This window comes from Danio rerio, chromosome 6 (genome assembly GCF_052040795.2).
Source record: "Danio rerio strain M-AB ecotype USA chromosome 6, GRCz13ab, whole genome shotgun sequence".
NCBI classification, from domain to species: Eukaryota; Metazoa; Chordata; class Actinopteri; order Cypriniformes; family Danionidae; genus Danio; species Danio rerio.
The window spans coordinates 57,420,001-57,437,500 of NC_141026.1; the positions used below are offsets into that span (position 1 = coordinate 57,420,001).

Sequence of the window (17,500 nt, forward strand, 5' to 3'; positions counted from 1 at the left end):
ATTAAATAAAATACAATAAAAAAATAAAATAAATATAATAATAAGTACTAAACAAATACATAAAATAAAACAAATAAACAAATAATAGAATTAAAATAAATAAATGATAATTAAATAAACAAATACATAAATAAAATAAATAAATAATCAAATTAAAATAAAAAATAATCAAATAATAAATAAACAAATAAAATAAACAATGAAATAAAAATAAATAAATAACACAATAATAAATGAAACAATAAATAAATTAACAAATACATAAAATAAAACAAATAATAAATAAATAAACAAATACATAAATAAAATAAATAAAACAAAAATAAATAAAATAAATAATAAGATAATAAATAAATAACCAAATACATAAGTTAAATAAATAAATAATCATAAATAAATAAATAAATAAATTGTACAATAATCAATAAAATAATAAACACATAAATAAAATACATAAATATTCAAATAAAAAAATAATCAAATAAATAAAAAAATACATAAATCAAATAAGTAATCAAATACAAATAAATAAATAATACAATAATAAATAAAATAATAAATTAACAAATACATAAAATAAAACAAATAATGAAATAATAAAATAAAAATAAACAAATAATAAAATTATAAATAAATAAACTAATACACAAGTAGAATAAATAAATGAATAATAAAATAAAAATAAATAATAAATAAATAGACAAATACATAAATAAAATAAATAAATCATCAAATAAAAATAAATAAGTAGTACAATAATCAATAAAATAATAAATAAACAAACAAATAAAATAAAAGTGCTGGGCAAAGATTAAATTGCATCTAAAATAAAAGTTAGGTTTGACATAAGATATGTGTGTTTGTTATATATATTTATCATGAATATGTAATGCACACATAAAAACAAAACTGTACAAAACATTTTTTGCATAGATATTAAAATTTATTTACAATTTCTATCATATACACATTCTTTATATCTAAATATAAATAAACACTTTCTCAAATATATGCATGCGTGTGTGCATTTATAATATAATGTAATAAAAATATAATATAGTATAATATAATACAATATAATATAGTATAATATTATATAATACAATAATATAATATAATATAATGTATAGTATAATATAGTATAATACAATATAATATAGTATACTATAATATAATATTTTTTGGCATGTACAAGTCAATTTTAATGAATAATAGTTTCATTATCGTGTATTTCTCTCCCTCACCTCTACAGGGCATGTTTTATGATCTTAAGAATGAGAACGACACTCTAGTGAACTACGCAGTGAATCCAGTAGTGAGAGAGTATGATCGTATGATTTATCTGGCTCTCTCCGAGTACTTCTTCGACAGTGGCCTCTACTCTTACTTCAAAGGTGGACTTTTCCAACTGCAGATTGCAAACGAACGGGTAAGGCTCCTCATAATTAATCCTCAATGACATACTAATAGAATTAGACAATAAGACACTATTGTTCATTTTCAGATGCCAAAAGACTTGGAGGTCCTCCTCAGAACAACCTACCTAGGGACAATCATGATGCTGGTGAGCAAAAGCATGATGTATAAAGCACACTCCACTTAATCTGAAGCTGTTGTCAAAGGCACGGTGGCTTAGTGGTTAGCACTGTCGCCTCACATCAAAAAGGTCTCTGGTTCGAGTCTCGGCTGGGTCCGTTGGCATTTCTGTGTGGAGTTTGCATGTTCTCCCCGTGTTGGCGTGGGTTTTCCCCACAGTCCAAACACATGCGTGAACATATAGGTGAACTGAATGAGCTAAATTGTCCGTAGTGTATGAGTGTGAATGAGTGTGTATGGATGTTTTCCAGTGATGGGTTGCAGCTTGAAGGTCATCCGCTGTGTAAAACATGCTGGAAGGTATAGGTGCAATATATTTGGTATAGGTATATATGCTACAGGTGAATTGAATAACCTAAATCGGCCGTAGTGTATGAGTGTGTGTGAATGAGTGTATGGGTGTTTCCCAGTACTGGGTTGCGGCTGATACAGTAAGTTACCTCTGATAAATAAGAGACTAAGCTGAAGGATAAGGATTGAAGACACTATTTTGTCTAAACTGGCCTTTAAAATGGTCCTAATGGTGTTAATTCATCAACAAGCGGTTTATTTTATTCAGGCAACCAAATACCCTGCTTTAACCTGATCAATGAGTCTGATTTAACGTGTTTAGGTGTGAACGTACCCTAAAATATATAGTTGTGTCCTCCTAGAACCCAGCACTGATGGACCAGCCCCTGTCTCTAGAGTTTGAGGTCACCGCTCCTCCTCGATCAACCATCAAGACCTCTGGTGCAAGTGTGGCCGTCAACTGTAACGTCAAAGTGTTGGTCCTTCCAGCCGGAAAACCAGCCGTCCAGCTCAGCAGCATGACCATGGTGAGAGCAACATGGTGGATCACCACAATAACAAATATAACCATAGCCAAAAATGCCATCGTCCTGCTGGCAGAGAGTTAATTCACATTTACAATCAGCCTGTCTGCAATGTTCCCTCAACTACTTAGATATATAGGGTATTTACACTCACCGGCCACTTTATTAGGTACACCTGACTGGTACCCAGTTGGACCCCCTTTTGCCTTCAGAACTGCCTTAATCCTTCGTGGCTTAGATTCAACAAGGTACTGGAAATATTCTTCAGAGATATTGCTCCATATTGACATGATAGCATCACGGAGGTGCTGTAGATTTGTCGGCTGCACATTCATGATGTGAATCTCCCATTCCTCCACATCCTAAAAGCGCTCTATTAGATTGATATCTGGTGACTGTGGAGGCCATTTGAGTACAGTGAACTCACTGTCATGTTCAAGAAACCAGTCTGAGATGATTCATGCATGGTGTGTTATCCTGCTGGAAGTAGCCATCAGAAGATGAGTACACTGTGGTCATAAAGGGATGGACATGGTCAGCAACAATACTTAGGTAGGCTGTGGCGTTGACACAATGCTCAGTTGGTCCTAATGGGCCCAAAGTGTGCCAAAATATCCCCCACACCAATACACCACCACCCTGAACTGTTGATAGAAGGCAGGATGGATTCATGCTTTCATGTTGTTGAGGCCAAATTCTGACCCGACCATCCGAATGTTGCAGCAGAAATGGAGACTCATCAGGGCAGGCAACGTTTCTCCAATCTTCTATTGTCCAGTTTTGGTGAGCCTGTGTGAATTGTAGCCTCAGTTTCCCGTTCTTAGCTGACAAAAGTGGCACCCGGTGTGGTCTTGTGCTGCTGTAGCTCATCTGCCCCAAGGTTGGACGTGTTGTGTGTTCAGAGATGCACTTCTGCAGACCTCTGTTGTAACGAGTGCTTATTTGAGTTACTGTTGTCTTTCTATTAGCTAGAACCAGTCTGGCCATTCTCCTCTGACCTCTGGCATCAACAAGACATTTGCGCCCACAGAACTGCCGCTCACTGCATATTTCCTCTTTATCAGACCATTCTCTGTAAACCCTAGAGATGGTTGTGCGTGAAAATCCCAGTAGATCAGCAGTTTCTGAAATACTCAGATCAGCCCATCTGGCACCAACAACCATGCCACCTTCAAAGTCACTTAAATTACCTTTCTTCCCCATTCTGATGCTTGGTTTGAACTGCAGCAGATCATCTCGACCATGTCCACATGCCTAAATGCAATGAGTTGCTGCCAAGTGATTGGCTGATTATAAATTTGTGTTAACTAGCAGTTGGACAGGTGTACCTAATAAAGTGGCCAGTGATATGTATATATATCTAGAATACTGCAATAAGTTATTATCTCCTGAAAATGCAGATACACATTATATAGAATAATATACAAAACAACAATACACAATTCACTGATTTGATTTATCATGGAGGATGATATAAATGCACTACTGATTCTGTATTTTAGGAAGGTAAATTCAACGCGAAAGTGTCAATGAAGGGCAAACGCCTCGCCATCCACTTAGATCTGAGAAGGTGAGTATTGAACATTTATTTTGATTTGTAGACTCGACTTAACATGTGATTTTTAACTGAGAATTTGTTTTCAGGTTTAAGATTTTCTCCAATCAGTCTGCTCTGGAGTCTTTAGCTGTAAGTGTCATTTTGCCAATAATTAATTCATGTTAGTTAAAGGTGAAAAACTGCAGTCCTTTTATCAAATTGGATCAAGTTGAAATCCTTAACCTGATTATATACATTTTATTTTAAAAAATGTAAATGTAACTTTACTGCATTTTCTGCATTATATTTATTTAACCAGTGCAAACACGACATTTATAAACTGTAATACAAGAATGTTTGCAGTTATTGTAATTGATCAATATTGATAAGGGTTATTTTTATTTTATCCTATTTACCTGCAGTGTTTTGCCTTGCAAAAAGAAAACTGAAGTTGCAATAAACACTTACAGTTTAAGTCAGAATTATTAGCCCCCTTCAGATTTGTTTTATTCTTTTTTTTTTTTTTAAATATTACGCAATTAATGTTTAACAGAGCAAGGACATTTTCACAGTATGTCTGATAATATTTTTTTCTTCTGTAAAAAAGTCTTGTTGGTTTTATTTTGGCTAGAATAAAATTAGTTTTAAATTTTTTAAACACCGTTTTAAGGACGAAATTATTAGCCCCTTTAAGCTATATTTTTTCATGATAGTCTACAGAACAAACCATTGTTATACAATAACTTGCCTAATTACCCTAACCTGCCTAGTTAACCTAATTAACCTATTTAAGCCTTTAAATGCCATTTAAGCTGTATAGAAGTGTCTTGAAAAATATCTAGTCAAATATAATTTACTGTCATCATGACAAAGAGAAAATAAATCAGTTATTAGAAATGAGTTATTAAAACTATTATGTTTAGAAATGTGTTGAAGAAATCTTCTCTCTGTTAAACATAAATTGGGGAAAAAATAAACAAGCGGTCTAAAAATTCAGGGGGGCTAATTATTCTGACTTCAACTGTATATACTGTATACATCACGAATGAATGTGCTGCAACAATGTGACTGTAATCAATATTTGTCCATCAGCTTATTCCACTGCAGGGTCCCCTGAAGACCATGCTGCAGATATCTGTGGTGCCTCTCATTAACAGTAAGTGATGTCAACACAGGCTTCCTGTCGGTCTCTATAAAGTCTTTAAAAGTACTAGATTTTTAAAATGTAAGGACACAAAAAGTCTGAGAAAGATTTACTGTCTTAAATTTGACATGATATTGTGACTTTCAGTCAGTACGATTACATGGACACCAATAATCTGATTTTATGACAACTTAGACAATACTCTGATTAGGAGTCGACCATGTAAACAGCGATTGTTGATTCATTTAATCCAACTGAAGTCATAATCAAACTAAACAGAAATGGGATAAAGACATGTGGAGCATGCTGATTTTAGTGGCCTTACTGAAGTGTGATACAGACATGGAAACACGGGAATCAAACTCTATTAAAACAACACTTTTCCAGCAGTTCATACTCGCATCCAATATCTCGTTTGTCACCTGAGCATGCATGAAATGTTCCTGAATGACAGTGAAAGTGCCAAACTGCAATTAAAGTCGACTAATTAAAGATGAAACACCTTACATGAAACTCCGGAGGAAATATAGATGCAGTGACGTGATGGCATTAATCGAATTGTGCTATAACATGTAAAACAGGATCATGAAAGTCATGTAAACACCTTCATCATGTTATTGTCTTATCAGATTAAGGCAAATAATTCAATTACTGATGTCCATGTAAACATAGTGTGACCAATTCAAAATAAATGGCATTATATGCATGTTTACACATGTGATAACTTTTTTAGCCAATACAACAGTTCAGAAAACAATTCATTATTGTTAATGGACAATCATAACCAAAATGTTCAGAGCTGTTACTGTTATGCTGTATTTTGACACTACTATTAATTATTTTAATAGTAATCACGATATTACACACTAAATTGATAGCAGAGGCACTAAAAGTACCCGTTGTTTATATATTTTATCTTTTACATTCGGGCATATTTAGTTCATTTATACGGTTTTTAAATAAATGCTGCATTCATTCATTTATTCATTTTCTTTTCAGCTTAGTCTCTTTATTAAATGCACAGCGAAATGAACCGCTAATATAGATCGGCTATGAAGCACGCACTTGTATCATCAGTAATTGAGAGTGCTGGTGAAACGGTTATAATAAACATGACAAGGAGAGGTCATTTGAATAATTTTAATTATAATGCAAAAACAACATTACGCTCGCGTAATAATACAGCTGTTCTGTGTCAGTTAAATCAGTTGACTGTTGAAAATTCTACATTTTAACCCAACTGGTTGAGTTATTAAACAAATAACCCAATAAAGGTTAAAAATAACCCAACAAAGCACCAAATATTTAACCCAACTGGTTGAGTTATTAATAAATAACATAATAAAGGTTAAAAATAACCCAACAAAGCACCAAATATTTGACCCAGCTGGTTGAGTTAATAAATAACATAATAAAGGGTAAAAATAACCCAACAAAGCACCAAATATTTAACCCAACTGGTTGAGTTATTATAAATAACATAATAAAAGTTAAAAATAACTCAACAAAGCACCAAATATTTAACCCAACTGGTTGAGTTATTAATAAATAACATAATAAAGGTTAAAAAATAACCCAACAAAGCACCAAATATTTAACCCAACTGGTTGAGTTATTAATAAATAACATAATAAAGGTTAAAAATAACCCAACAAAGCACCAAATATTAACCCAACTGGTTGAGTTATTAATAAATAACATAATAAAGGTTAAAAATAACCCAACAAAGCACCAAATATTAACCCAACTGGTTGAGTTATTAATAAATAACATAATAAAGGTAAAAAATAACCCAACAAAGCACCAAATATTTAACCCAACTGGTTGAGTTATTATAAATAACATAATAAAAGTTAAAAATAACTCAACAAAGCACCAAATATTTGACCCAGCTGGTTGAGTTAATAAATAACATAATAAAGGGTAAAAATAACCCAACAAAGCACCAAATATTTAACCCAACTGGTTGAGTTATTATAAATAACATAATAAAAGTTAAAAATAACTCAACAAAGCACCAAATATTTAACCCAACTGGTTGAGTTATTAATAAATAACATAATAAAGGTTAAAAAATAACCCAACAAAGCACCAAATATTTAACCCAACTGGTTGAGTTATTAATAAATAACATAATAAAGGTTAAAAATAACCCAACAAAGCACCAAATATTAACCCAACTGGTTGAGTTATTAATAAATAACATAATAAAGGTTAAAAATAACCCAACAAAGCACCAAATATTAACCCAACTGGTTGAGTTATTAATAAATAACATAATAAAGGTAAAAAATAACCCAACAAAGCACCAAATATTTAACCCAACTGGTTGAGTTATTATAAATAACATAATAAAAGTTAAAAATAACTCAACAAAGCACCAAATATTTAACCCAACTGGTTGAGTTATTAATAAATAACATAATAAAGGTTAAAATTAACCCAACAAAGCACCAAATATTTAACCCAACTGGTTGAGTTATTAATAAATTACCAAATAAAGGTTAAAAATAACCCAACAAAGCACCAAATATTTTTAACTCAACTACTGGATTAAATAAATAACTCAACGTTTTTAGAGTGACCTATAAACTACGGCCAATTTAGTTTCTTCAATTCACCTATAGCACATGTGTGTGGACTTGTGGGGGAAACCGGAGCACCTGGAGGAAACCCACGCCAACACGGGGAGAACATGCAAACTCCACACAGAAATGCCAACTGACCCAGCCAGGGTTCGAACCAGCGACCTGCTTGCGGTGAGGCGATCGTGCTACCCACTAGGCCACCGTGATGCCCTAATAATAACAATGTGTTTAGAAAAAATATACATATCTATGTTCAGCATTGGACACACTATAAAGAGTATTACTTTTTTCATCAAGGCCTTATATTTGACTGTAAAAAATGTAAAGCAGACCTGTAGTAAATGAGATACATAATACCATTTCAAAATGTGTGTGGTTTTAATGTTTTTTTCAAGAAGTCTCTTATATATCCACACCAGGACTGCATTTATATGCTCAATATACGGTTAAAAGACAGAAATATTATGAAATATCATAATCAAAATAACAGCGACTCTTCGATTTAAATGTATATTTAAAATGGGTTTTACTTGTGTGATGTCAAGTTGAACTTCCAGCATCATTACTGCAGTTTTCATTCCAGCATGCTATTTGATGTGCATATCGATTTTAAATGTGGTGCACCTAAACAGGATTTTTATGCGTTTTTTGTAAGATTACACCAAGCGAGGGGTGCAGATCCCTTTACCAGACGGGATAGACTTCATCGAAGAGGTCGTGGAGTATCACAATGTAAGTGGCTGCTCAGACTCTTAACATCTTTAATGTAAGTTTTTTTAGTTGTTGTTGTTGTTGTTTTTAATCCACATGGCAAATATAGAAGTGCATATATAATTAAAGGTCTAATTTGTGTATTTAAACAACATTTTAAAACAATAATAAATATAAATAAAGCAGATAACACCTGTAAAAATAAACAAATTATATCATACATTTGCAGTTTTCCATGTCTTTTATTTCATGTTTTTATTTTTGCTTTTGACTTGCATTATGTGATCTTAATCTTTGTTCCTACAACTTGTAACCTTAAAGTTAGAAAAAGTGACTTTTATTATCATTTTTAATAGTTTAGAGCTGTGGTTCTCAAACTGTGGTACGGAGGAATATGTCATATATTTACATGAAAAATATATTTAAAATGTATAATAATTTGTATATGAATATGATGGCTATATTTATAAGGTTCTAGCAACATTTCCAGGTTTTGATGAATAGGCTACTATATGTTAATACTTTACATTTAAATCCAGAAGTTTTAGTCTTTTTTTTTTACTTTTTAAGAACAGTAGTCTACCATTTTAATTAAACTTTTAAAAGCACATTTGAATTAAAACGTTGACATTTTGTTTGTTTTTTTACATATAAGCACAGTACAGTGTTATTGTTTTAACTATAATGTTTAAAGTGGCTTACAATAATAAATGTTCTTAATAATAGGAATTAATCTGCCTGGTTTTTGAACTGTGCTGTGGCTGCTTAATTAGTCCTACTACGCTATACTGTATTTCAATAATGTTCACTATGGTGGTACTTGGAGAGGCGATTCTTTTCTGAGGTGATACTTGATGAAAAAAGTTTGAGAACCGCTGGTTTAGAGCAGGGGCGCAACTTCACATGTACTGATGGGTATGCGGCTTCAACTTTCGCGCGCCTCCCTTCAATCCAACTATATTTTATAACAGGCAAGTGATAAAATGTGGAAAATATTTCCATCAATAAATTAAAGATATTTTTTCATAAAGATATCAATATGCTTAAAAAAACAGTTTCGCAGTTCTGAACACAACTGTAATAGTTTGAAGTATAGCAAAAGGTATAATTACATTAAGCATGTTAAGTCACAAAGAAATGCATCTCATACCAGCCCAAATTTCTTCTTAATTTAATTTTCACTTACTAAATGATTATAGCACCTTGACTAGCCTTGCTTTTGGACTTTTTGTAGTACATTTGTCAAAACAAAATGATAGACATGGGAGTCCTAAAGGGCAAAAGAACATTGCAATTACTTCTCACATTCAGACTGAGGCAGAAGGTCTGTCTTTGCAAGAACAATTGACTGAAACTGCTAAAAGTGAAATAAAAAAGACTGTCAAATGTTTAGTGTAAAAAAACAGAAACAAACAGTGTGAAATGTTCTATTTAATTGAAATGTTATAACTTTGTTTGTAGCTAAAATTAAAATAGTTTTGAGCTAAGAAGTTACCAAAAGGCCTGATGAATCAATATGATACATAATAAATTCATAATAACATGTGGTATAAAAATGGGGGAGGGGTGAAATGATTTTTTAATTTAATAAAATACAATATTATACTCGTATAAAATGCTAAATACATTTTTTTAACAAAAAAATATATACATTATTTGAAACTTTTAATATGGATAATTTCAAAAATAGTTTTGGCACAATGGCGCCCCCCCCATGTGTGGCGCCCCTATGCACTGCATATACTGCATACCCCCTTTTTGCGCCACTGGTTTAGAGTGATCTATTGTCTGTGTTGGTGTTCTAGATTACGCTACAAAAACCTTCGTAATAAACCAACAGTACATTTTCTGCTATTTTACAGACTTATTTCTCTCTAAATTATTCCAAACTACTAAAATGTCAATACAAGTCACTTTATCAAACTGTACAGTTGAATTTTCAACATCAAAAGTCAACAGCGCAGAGATCAACATCCCATAACGCAATTCACAACCGTAAACAAACACAAAATTGGAAAACTCTTAATTAACAGATATTTTTACAGTGTAGTTATACATATCCCAGCATTTCTCAATTGTAATGCAAAAAACAGCTACTTTAGCACACAGAGAAGAGTGCACTACATTAAGAATTGTATTACAGGTTCAATTTAAGTTATTTGTAATCAATGAACTGTGAAATTACACTTCGTGGCCACTTTATTAGGAACACCCGTCCAACTGCTCGTTAACAAAAACTTCTAATCAACCAATCACATGGCAGTAACTCAATGCATTTAGGTATGTAGCCATGGTCGGGATGATCTGCTGCAGTTCAAACCGAGCATCAGAATGGGGAAGACAGTTGATTTAGATGACTTTGAAGGTGGCATGGTTGTTGGAGCCAGACGGGCTGGTCTGAGTATTTCAGAAACTACTAATCTACTGAGATTTTCACGCACAACCATCTCTAGGGTGTACAGAGAATGGTCTGAAAAAGAGAAAATATCCAGCGAGCGGCAGTTCTGTGGACACAAATGCCTTGTTGATGCCAGAGGTCAGAGGAGAATGGCCAGACTGGTTCCAGCTGATAGAAAGGCAACAACTCAAACAAGCACTCGCTAGGTCTGCAGAAGAGCATCTCTGAACACACAACACGTCCAACCTTGAGGCAGATGGGCTACAGCAGCAGAAAACCACACCGAGTGCCACTCCTGTCATCTAAAAACAGGAAACTGAGGCTTCAATTCACACAGGCTCACCAAAACTGGACAATAGAAGATTGGAGAAACGTTGCCTGCCCTGATGAGTCTCCATTTCTGCTGAGACATTCGGATGGTTGCATCAGAATCTGGCGTCAACAACATGAAAGCATGGATATATCCTGCCTTGTATCAATGGTTCAGGCTGGTTGTGTAATGGTGTTTTCTTGGCACACTTTGGGTCCATTAGTTCCAACTGAGCATTGTGTCAACGCCACAGCCAACCTGAGTATTGTTGCTGACCATGTCCCTTTATGACCACAGTGTACACATCTTCTGATGGCTACTTCCAGCAGGATAACACGCCATGTCAAAGCGTGAATCATCTCAGACTGGTTTCTTGAACATGACAATGAGTTCACTGTACTCAAATGGCCTCCACAGTCACCAGATCTCAATCCAATAGAGCACCTTTTGGATGTGGTGGAACGGGAGATTCACAGGATGGATGTGCAGCCGACAAATCTGAAGAAACTGCGTGACCCTATCATCTCAAAATGGACCAAAAGTTCTTGAAGACAAAAGCGGGTCCAACTCTGTACTAGTAAGGTGTACCTAATAAAGTGGCCAGTGAGTGTATGGTGATTTATCATTTAGTTTTTGTGCATTGATAGCAGTTCTCTGTCTGTGATTCAACAGGGCTACATCATCGTGGGGGCGAATTTACACTTCCAGACGGGTCTGAGAGAAATGATCGAGGGGAAGCTGGTGGGAGAATCCGACAACTCCATTTAAGCGCAGTGAAGATGTTGATGCGCGCGTGTCCTGCACAGACACTACAACAATAATGAGGGATTTGCGAGAAGAAAACTAACCTTCCAGCATGACGTTTAACTGATCCTCAAAACCTCCTGTCACCACAGTCAACATCAACTCCACATTCACCACCTTTACTCTCTGAATACACACTTAGGGCAGAAAAACTGATTGATAATGCTCGAATTTGCTTTAATGCTGATAAGCAGCGCTGCCTTATGTAACATTTCTGAATAGGTAATAAAATAATTCAATGGTAATATGTTCAATATTAGTGGTGATAATTCATTGCTTTAAAGCAGGGGTCATCAAACTTGTTCCTGGAGGGCTGGTGTCCTGCAGATTTTAGCTCCAACCCTAATCAAACACACCTGAACCAGCTAAATCAAGGTCTTAGGTATAGACCTTTTTCATGGCTGCTGCATGGAGGGCGCCATAGCGACCAGCGTCTTCCGGTAGAATGCTAAAAACTTCCGTTTACAGCTTGTACAACTGGTAATTTGCGCTCCGAAAATGGGTTTCAATACCGTTTTTAATGGATAACAGAGTGTTTTTGTGACACACAACTTAGAAATGTGTCTGTTAAAGCCGTTATAATCTGTCACATGTGGTTCAAGCGCGTCAGAAATACGAGAAAAACGTTCCCTAGTTCACGTGTCTGCCGTCAGAAATACAGTGTCTGTTTGCGTTCCCGGCCTGTCAGCTGTTAGCTCAGCGGCTCTTTAACACACACACACACAGAGAGAGAGAGAGAGAGAGAGAGAGAGAGAGAGAGAGAGAGAGAGAGAGAGAGAGAGAGAGAGAGAGAGAGAGAGAGAGAGAGAGAGAGAGAGAGAGAGAGAGAGAGAGAGAGAGAGAGAGCGAGAGAGAGAGAGAGAGAGAGAGAGAGAGAGAGAGAGAGAGAGAGAGAGAGAGAGAGACTGAGTACTGGCATGAGAGTACTGGCATGAGAGTACTGGCATGAGACTTAACACCATTTTAAGTCATTTTTGTAAATTGCACGACTTTCATACCTGCCCTGCTGAAAAATCCAGCTTAAACCAGCCTAGGCTGGTTTTAGCTGGTCGACCAGGCTGGTTTTAGAGGGGTTTTGGCCACTTCCAGGCTGGTTTCCAGCCATTTCCAGCCTGGTCTTAGCTGGTCAGGCTGGTTTTAGCTGGTCATCTCCCAGCCTAACCAGCTAAGACCAGGCTGGAAATGGCTGGAAACCAGCCTGGAAGTGGCCAAAACCCCTCTAAAACCAGCCTGGTTGACCAGATAAAACCAGCCAACCAGCCTAGGCTGGTTTAAGCTGGATTTTTCAGCAGGGCAGGTATGAAAGTCGTGCAATTTACAAAAATGACCAATAAAAGTCTGTTATTGATCCTCTGCTGGCTGATTTGCTGTTCATTCTAATCACGAGACGTTTGTGTTTTATTTTGTGTGTTGTATTCACCATGGTTTGTGTTTTTCTGTCATTTCGAAATGACACTAGCCTATATTTTCACTGTCACCGTTATTAAATCAGTGTATCAGTGGCACAGTACAGGCTATGTGTGTGTGTCAAACATTTTGGTGAATTACATTTGTTTGGGCTGGTTATATATGTGAAATAAAGAGAAAATGTTGACTTTAGCGATGACGAGGCTTCATTTAAACTGCAGAAGATGTCGTCTGACAACGAGGGGAAACCGCCTCACAGCAGCTGTTTTCCATCCTATTAGATCGCATTTCTTTAAATGATCAATCCAGGAGATGATGCTGATGGACAACAGTGTTAGTTCAAAGAGGATAAAAGCAGGTAAAATAGATCGTTTCAAAGCTGTCCAAATGTGACTGTTTACACGCATCAGCTGCCGACCGGAAGTTCTTCGCATTCTCCTTGCGCATACACGCAAAGCATAATGAGTAATTTTGCGTTCCAAGAAAAAGGTCTATACTTGAAACACCCAGGCAGGTGTGTTGAGGAAAGTTGGAGCTAAACACTGCAGGGTCACCGGCCCTCCAGGACCAGGATTGGTGACCCCTGCTTTAAAGCCTCATATTGACCCATAAATTGAGTACACACTATTCTAGTACATTAACATTTATTTTCCTTCAGCTTAGTCCCTTATTTATCAAGGGTCGCCACAGCGGATTGAACCGACAACTATTTCAGCATATGTTTTACACAGTGGATGCTCTTCCAGCTGCAACCCAGCTCTGGGAAACACTCATTCCCACACAATGTTGATCTCTGCTCTGTTGATTTTTGATGCTGAAAATTAAATTCTTCAGCTTAACAAAGTGACTTTTATTGAGATTTAAAAGTTTGAAATAATATATAGAGAAATAAGTCTGTAAAATAACAACAAAAAAAAGGGACTGGCGGTTTATTACAAGGTTTTTGTTGCGTAATATATAACAACAAAACAGACAATAGATCACTTTAAACTATTAAAAATGAAAATAAAAGTCACTTTTTAAAAAAACTTGAAAAGGTTAAACGTTGTAAGAAACATCCCATAATGCAATTTAAAAGCAGAAATAATAAAAGCAGTCACAAAATGCAGAAACTGTTAAATAATAGATATTTATTTATAGATATCTACACTGTAAAATAACCTAGTTGTGAAGACACTTAAATAAGATTTCTGGTCTTTGCCATTTGTTTTAAAATGCACTCAATCATGGGTCAAAAGCCTATTCACAAACTCTCCCCTCAACTGCTTCGATATTTTCCCTTTTAGCCAAATACTACACTACTTATATTTACTCTTTGTGCAAACAGCATTTACCGTTATTTGCTTTCTGTAAATACCTCATGACGCATTTATACTTAGTGTAAATAACTGTTGCACAAAGCATTTCCCAGTACAAGCAGTATTTAGATAAAGCAGCATTACCAATGAGATGTTCAGGAGGATCCAAACAGACACTTTACAGCATCTGACCGATTCATGCATTGAAATCAGGCTCTCCTCCAAACATTTACACACTTTCACAAGAAAAACGAGTTGGAAAAATTGGTGACACTTTATATTAAGTGTCCTTAACTACTATGTACTTACATCAAAAAAATAAATACAATGTACTTACTGTGTTTATAATGTATTTGAGAACACTTGTGGTGCTTTTGAGTAGGGATAGAGGTTGGGTTATGGACAGGTTTGGTAGTATGGGTAGGTTTAAGGGTGGGTTAAGGTGTAAGGGATGGTCAACAGTGTATTTACAAATGCATTTACAAAAGTTAATTACAGATGTATTTACATACATGTATTTAATCAAGCATAAGTACACAGTAAATACATGTATTTACACAATAAGTACATTATAACAAACTATTAACTCATGTGTAAGTACATATTAGTTAAGGCCACTTAATATAAAGTGGGACCGAAAAGTTTGACTGGACAGGTGTTAAACACACACACACACGTTATACTGTTATACTCTGTGCTTAGTTGGAGAACACTATTCATTTTTAGGTTGTGAATTAGGATTTTTTTTTTTGTACAAGTTATATTTTATATTGATGTTTAACAGGAGATTAGTTTGTGATTGAAATCGCAGTTCCTTGTGTTATAAAAGCGAAGTGTTAAAATTAGAATGTTCGATAAGTTCATCGTTGAAGTTATTGAATGCACCATTTTCCATAATAAAAGGATCACAAAAAGAAATCATAGAAAAGTGGTCTTTAATTAAAACGAACATTGGGAGAAAAAAAAAGAAAGCCACAGATGTTATTCCCTTATAAAAGCACACAAAAACGTACCGCAGGTTGCAGGAATAGTTTTAAACTGAGCATCACAGTGTGGCATTAATAGAAACACGACAAAAATAATCTGTGCAATGACTTTTAAAAAAGGCTACTCTTTATGCTTTAATATTGAAGCTAAAATTGTGCAATATGTGCATCATCCATCGCTCAAAATAGTCATCGGATTGACTTTAAACTCATAAACACTCCGCATCTTTGTCTTTAAATCACATTTGATTGGAAGCAGTGGCGTACAGGCGGTGAATCGCTCATTACTGCATGTACAGCAGGTTCATTTAGTTCACAAGACTAAAGCACTTAAAGCTCCAACAGAAGGTGTGATCGCTTTTAAATGGTGAGAGGAACAGTCAGTGGTCCACATTTCAATTATTTTACCCGTGTGACAGTGCAAATTCAGATTTAAAAAGCACAGTAGAAGGCCTGAGTGAGTGTGCATGTATTTTCTAGTAAGGCTGTTTGGTGATGAAGCGGCTGAACATTGTGAATGCTGCTATTGGTTTATCGGTGGGAACCATGTGACCAGAACCCTGAAAGAACAAAGTGCATGTAGTTAGGAAAAATTGTTCATGATTTAAAAAAAAAAAATAAAAAAAAAATAATAATAATAATAATAATAATAATAAAAGAGACTATGATGATGTCTAAAATACTGTGTAGGTAGGGGGTGTAGTAAGTGTTTGGAACAGAATCGTGCATGCATTGATTTTTTATTTAGTTTATCATGCTTGTATCCAAAAATCAGATAGAGAGAGTAAAATTAGAGGTTTTATTGTGGGTTTTAGTGCATATAGTTAGAAAAAAAAAACATATCATTTAAAAAATAAAAAAGGAGACTTTGATGCCTAAAATGCTGTCTAGGTAGGGAGTGGAGTAGGTGTTTGGAACAGACTTGTGCATGCATTGATATTTAATTATTTAGTTTTTCATTCTTGTATCAAAAATCTGAGAGAGAAAGTGTAAAATGAAGAGTTTCAGTGTGCGTTTTAGTGCATAAAATTCGACAATTTTGTTTATAATTTAAAAGATGCGTAGTATAGTATCTAGATAGGGAGTGGAGTAGGTGTTTAAAACAGAATCATGCATGCATTGATTTTTATTAGATTTTTTTCCATTCCTGTATCAGGGTTTTAGTGCATATAGTTAGACAATTTTGTTTATAATTTAAAAGATGCATAAAATAGGGTCGAGGTAGATAGGGAGTGGAGTAGGTGTTTGGAACAGACTTGTGCATGCATTTATTTAATATTATTTTGTTTTTCACTTTTGTATCAAAAACATCAGAGAGAAAGTGTAAAATAAAGAGTTTTATTATGCGTTTAGTGCATATAGTTAGAAAAGTATACTTTACAATTAAAAAAAATTAAAAAGGAGATACTATGGTGCCTAAAATGGTGTAGGGAGTGGAGTAGGCGTTTGGAACCGAATCATGCATGCATTAATTTTTTTTTTTTTGTATCAAAAATTAGAGAGAAAATATAAAATTAAGAGTTTGTTGTGCGTTTTATTGAATATAGTTAGAAAAAAAATAGTTTATGATTAAAAAATAAAAAGACTAAAACAGAACTAAAGACTAAAACAGACTAGAACAGAATCATGCATCCATTATTTTTTATTTTAAATCAAAACAAACAAACAGAAAAAAACTTAAATCAAAGAGAAAGTGTAAAGTGAAGAGTTTTATTGTGGGCTTTAGTTCATATAGTTAGAAAAAAAAAAGATGTCTAAAATAGTGTCTAGGAAGGGAGCAGAGTAGGTATTTGGAACAGAATCATGAAAGCATTGATTTTATTTCATTTTTGACACTTGTATCAAAAATCAGAGAGAAATTATTAAATAAAGGGTTTAATAAGTGCAAAAAAAGAAGACTATGATG

At 34.4% G+C, this 17,500-nt stretch overlaps 5 protein-coding genes across 42 annotated transcripts in view; 3 read left to right on the forward strand and 2 right to left on the reverse strand.

The window, feature by feature from the left end:
* pltp (phospholipid transfer protein) overlaps positions 1 to 15,526 on the forward strand; it is a 36,810-nt gene extending 21,284 nt beyond the window's left edge. For 3 of the 37 annotated variants that reach the window (XR_015492701.1, XR_015492698.1, XR_015492683.1), the window contains exons 9-18: positions 1,253 to 1,429; positions 1,505 to 1,564; positions 2,250 to 2,414; positions 3,914 to 3,981; positions 4,056 to 4,098; positions 5,041 to 5,104; positions 8,336 to 8,412; positions 11,772 to 12,192; positions 13,859 to 14,168; positions 14,276 to 15,526. Coding sequence is in view for 4 of the 37 variants with exons in the window: in XM_087255408.1 (XP_087111534.1) it covers positions 1,253 to 1,429; positions 1,505 to 1,564; positions 2,250 to 2,414; positions 3,914 to 3,981; positions 4,056 to 4,098; positions 5,041 to 5,104; positions 8,336 to 8,412; positions 11,772 to 11,867 (750 nt within the window). In the remaining 33 variants the exon portion in view is untranslated. 37 annotated transcript variants of the gene reach the window in all.
* The window catches only part of slc12a5a (solute carrier family 12 member 5a), a 2,560,186-nt gene that overhangs the window by 1,377,607 nt on the left and 1,165,079 nt on the right, over positions 1 to 17,500 (reverse strand). The window lies entirely within an intron of this gene.
* The window catches only part of nav1b (neuron navigator 1b), a 947,042-nt gene that overhangs the window by 618,211 nt on the left and 311,331 nt on the right, over positions 1 to 17,500 (forward strand). The gene's annotated exons all lie outside the window — the stretch shown is intronic.
* LOC148679702 (uncharacterized) overlaps positions 1 to 17,500 on the forward strand; it is a 378,972-nt gene that overhangs the window by 195,567 nt on the left and 165,905 nt on the right. The window lies entirely within an intron of this gene.
* Positions 15,527 to 17,500, reverse strand: part of ctsa (cathepsin A) — a 22,594-nt gene continuing 20,620 nt past the window's right edge. For both annotated transcript variants that reach the window (NM_200550.1, XM_087255018.1), the window contains 1 exon segment: positions 15,527 to 16,154. In NM_200550.1, the coding sequence (NP_956844.1) occupies positions 16,071 to 16,154 (84 nt within the window). In that variant the 3' untranslated portion in view covers positions 15,527 to 16,070.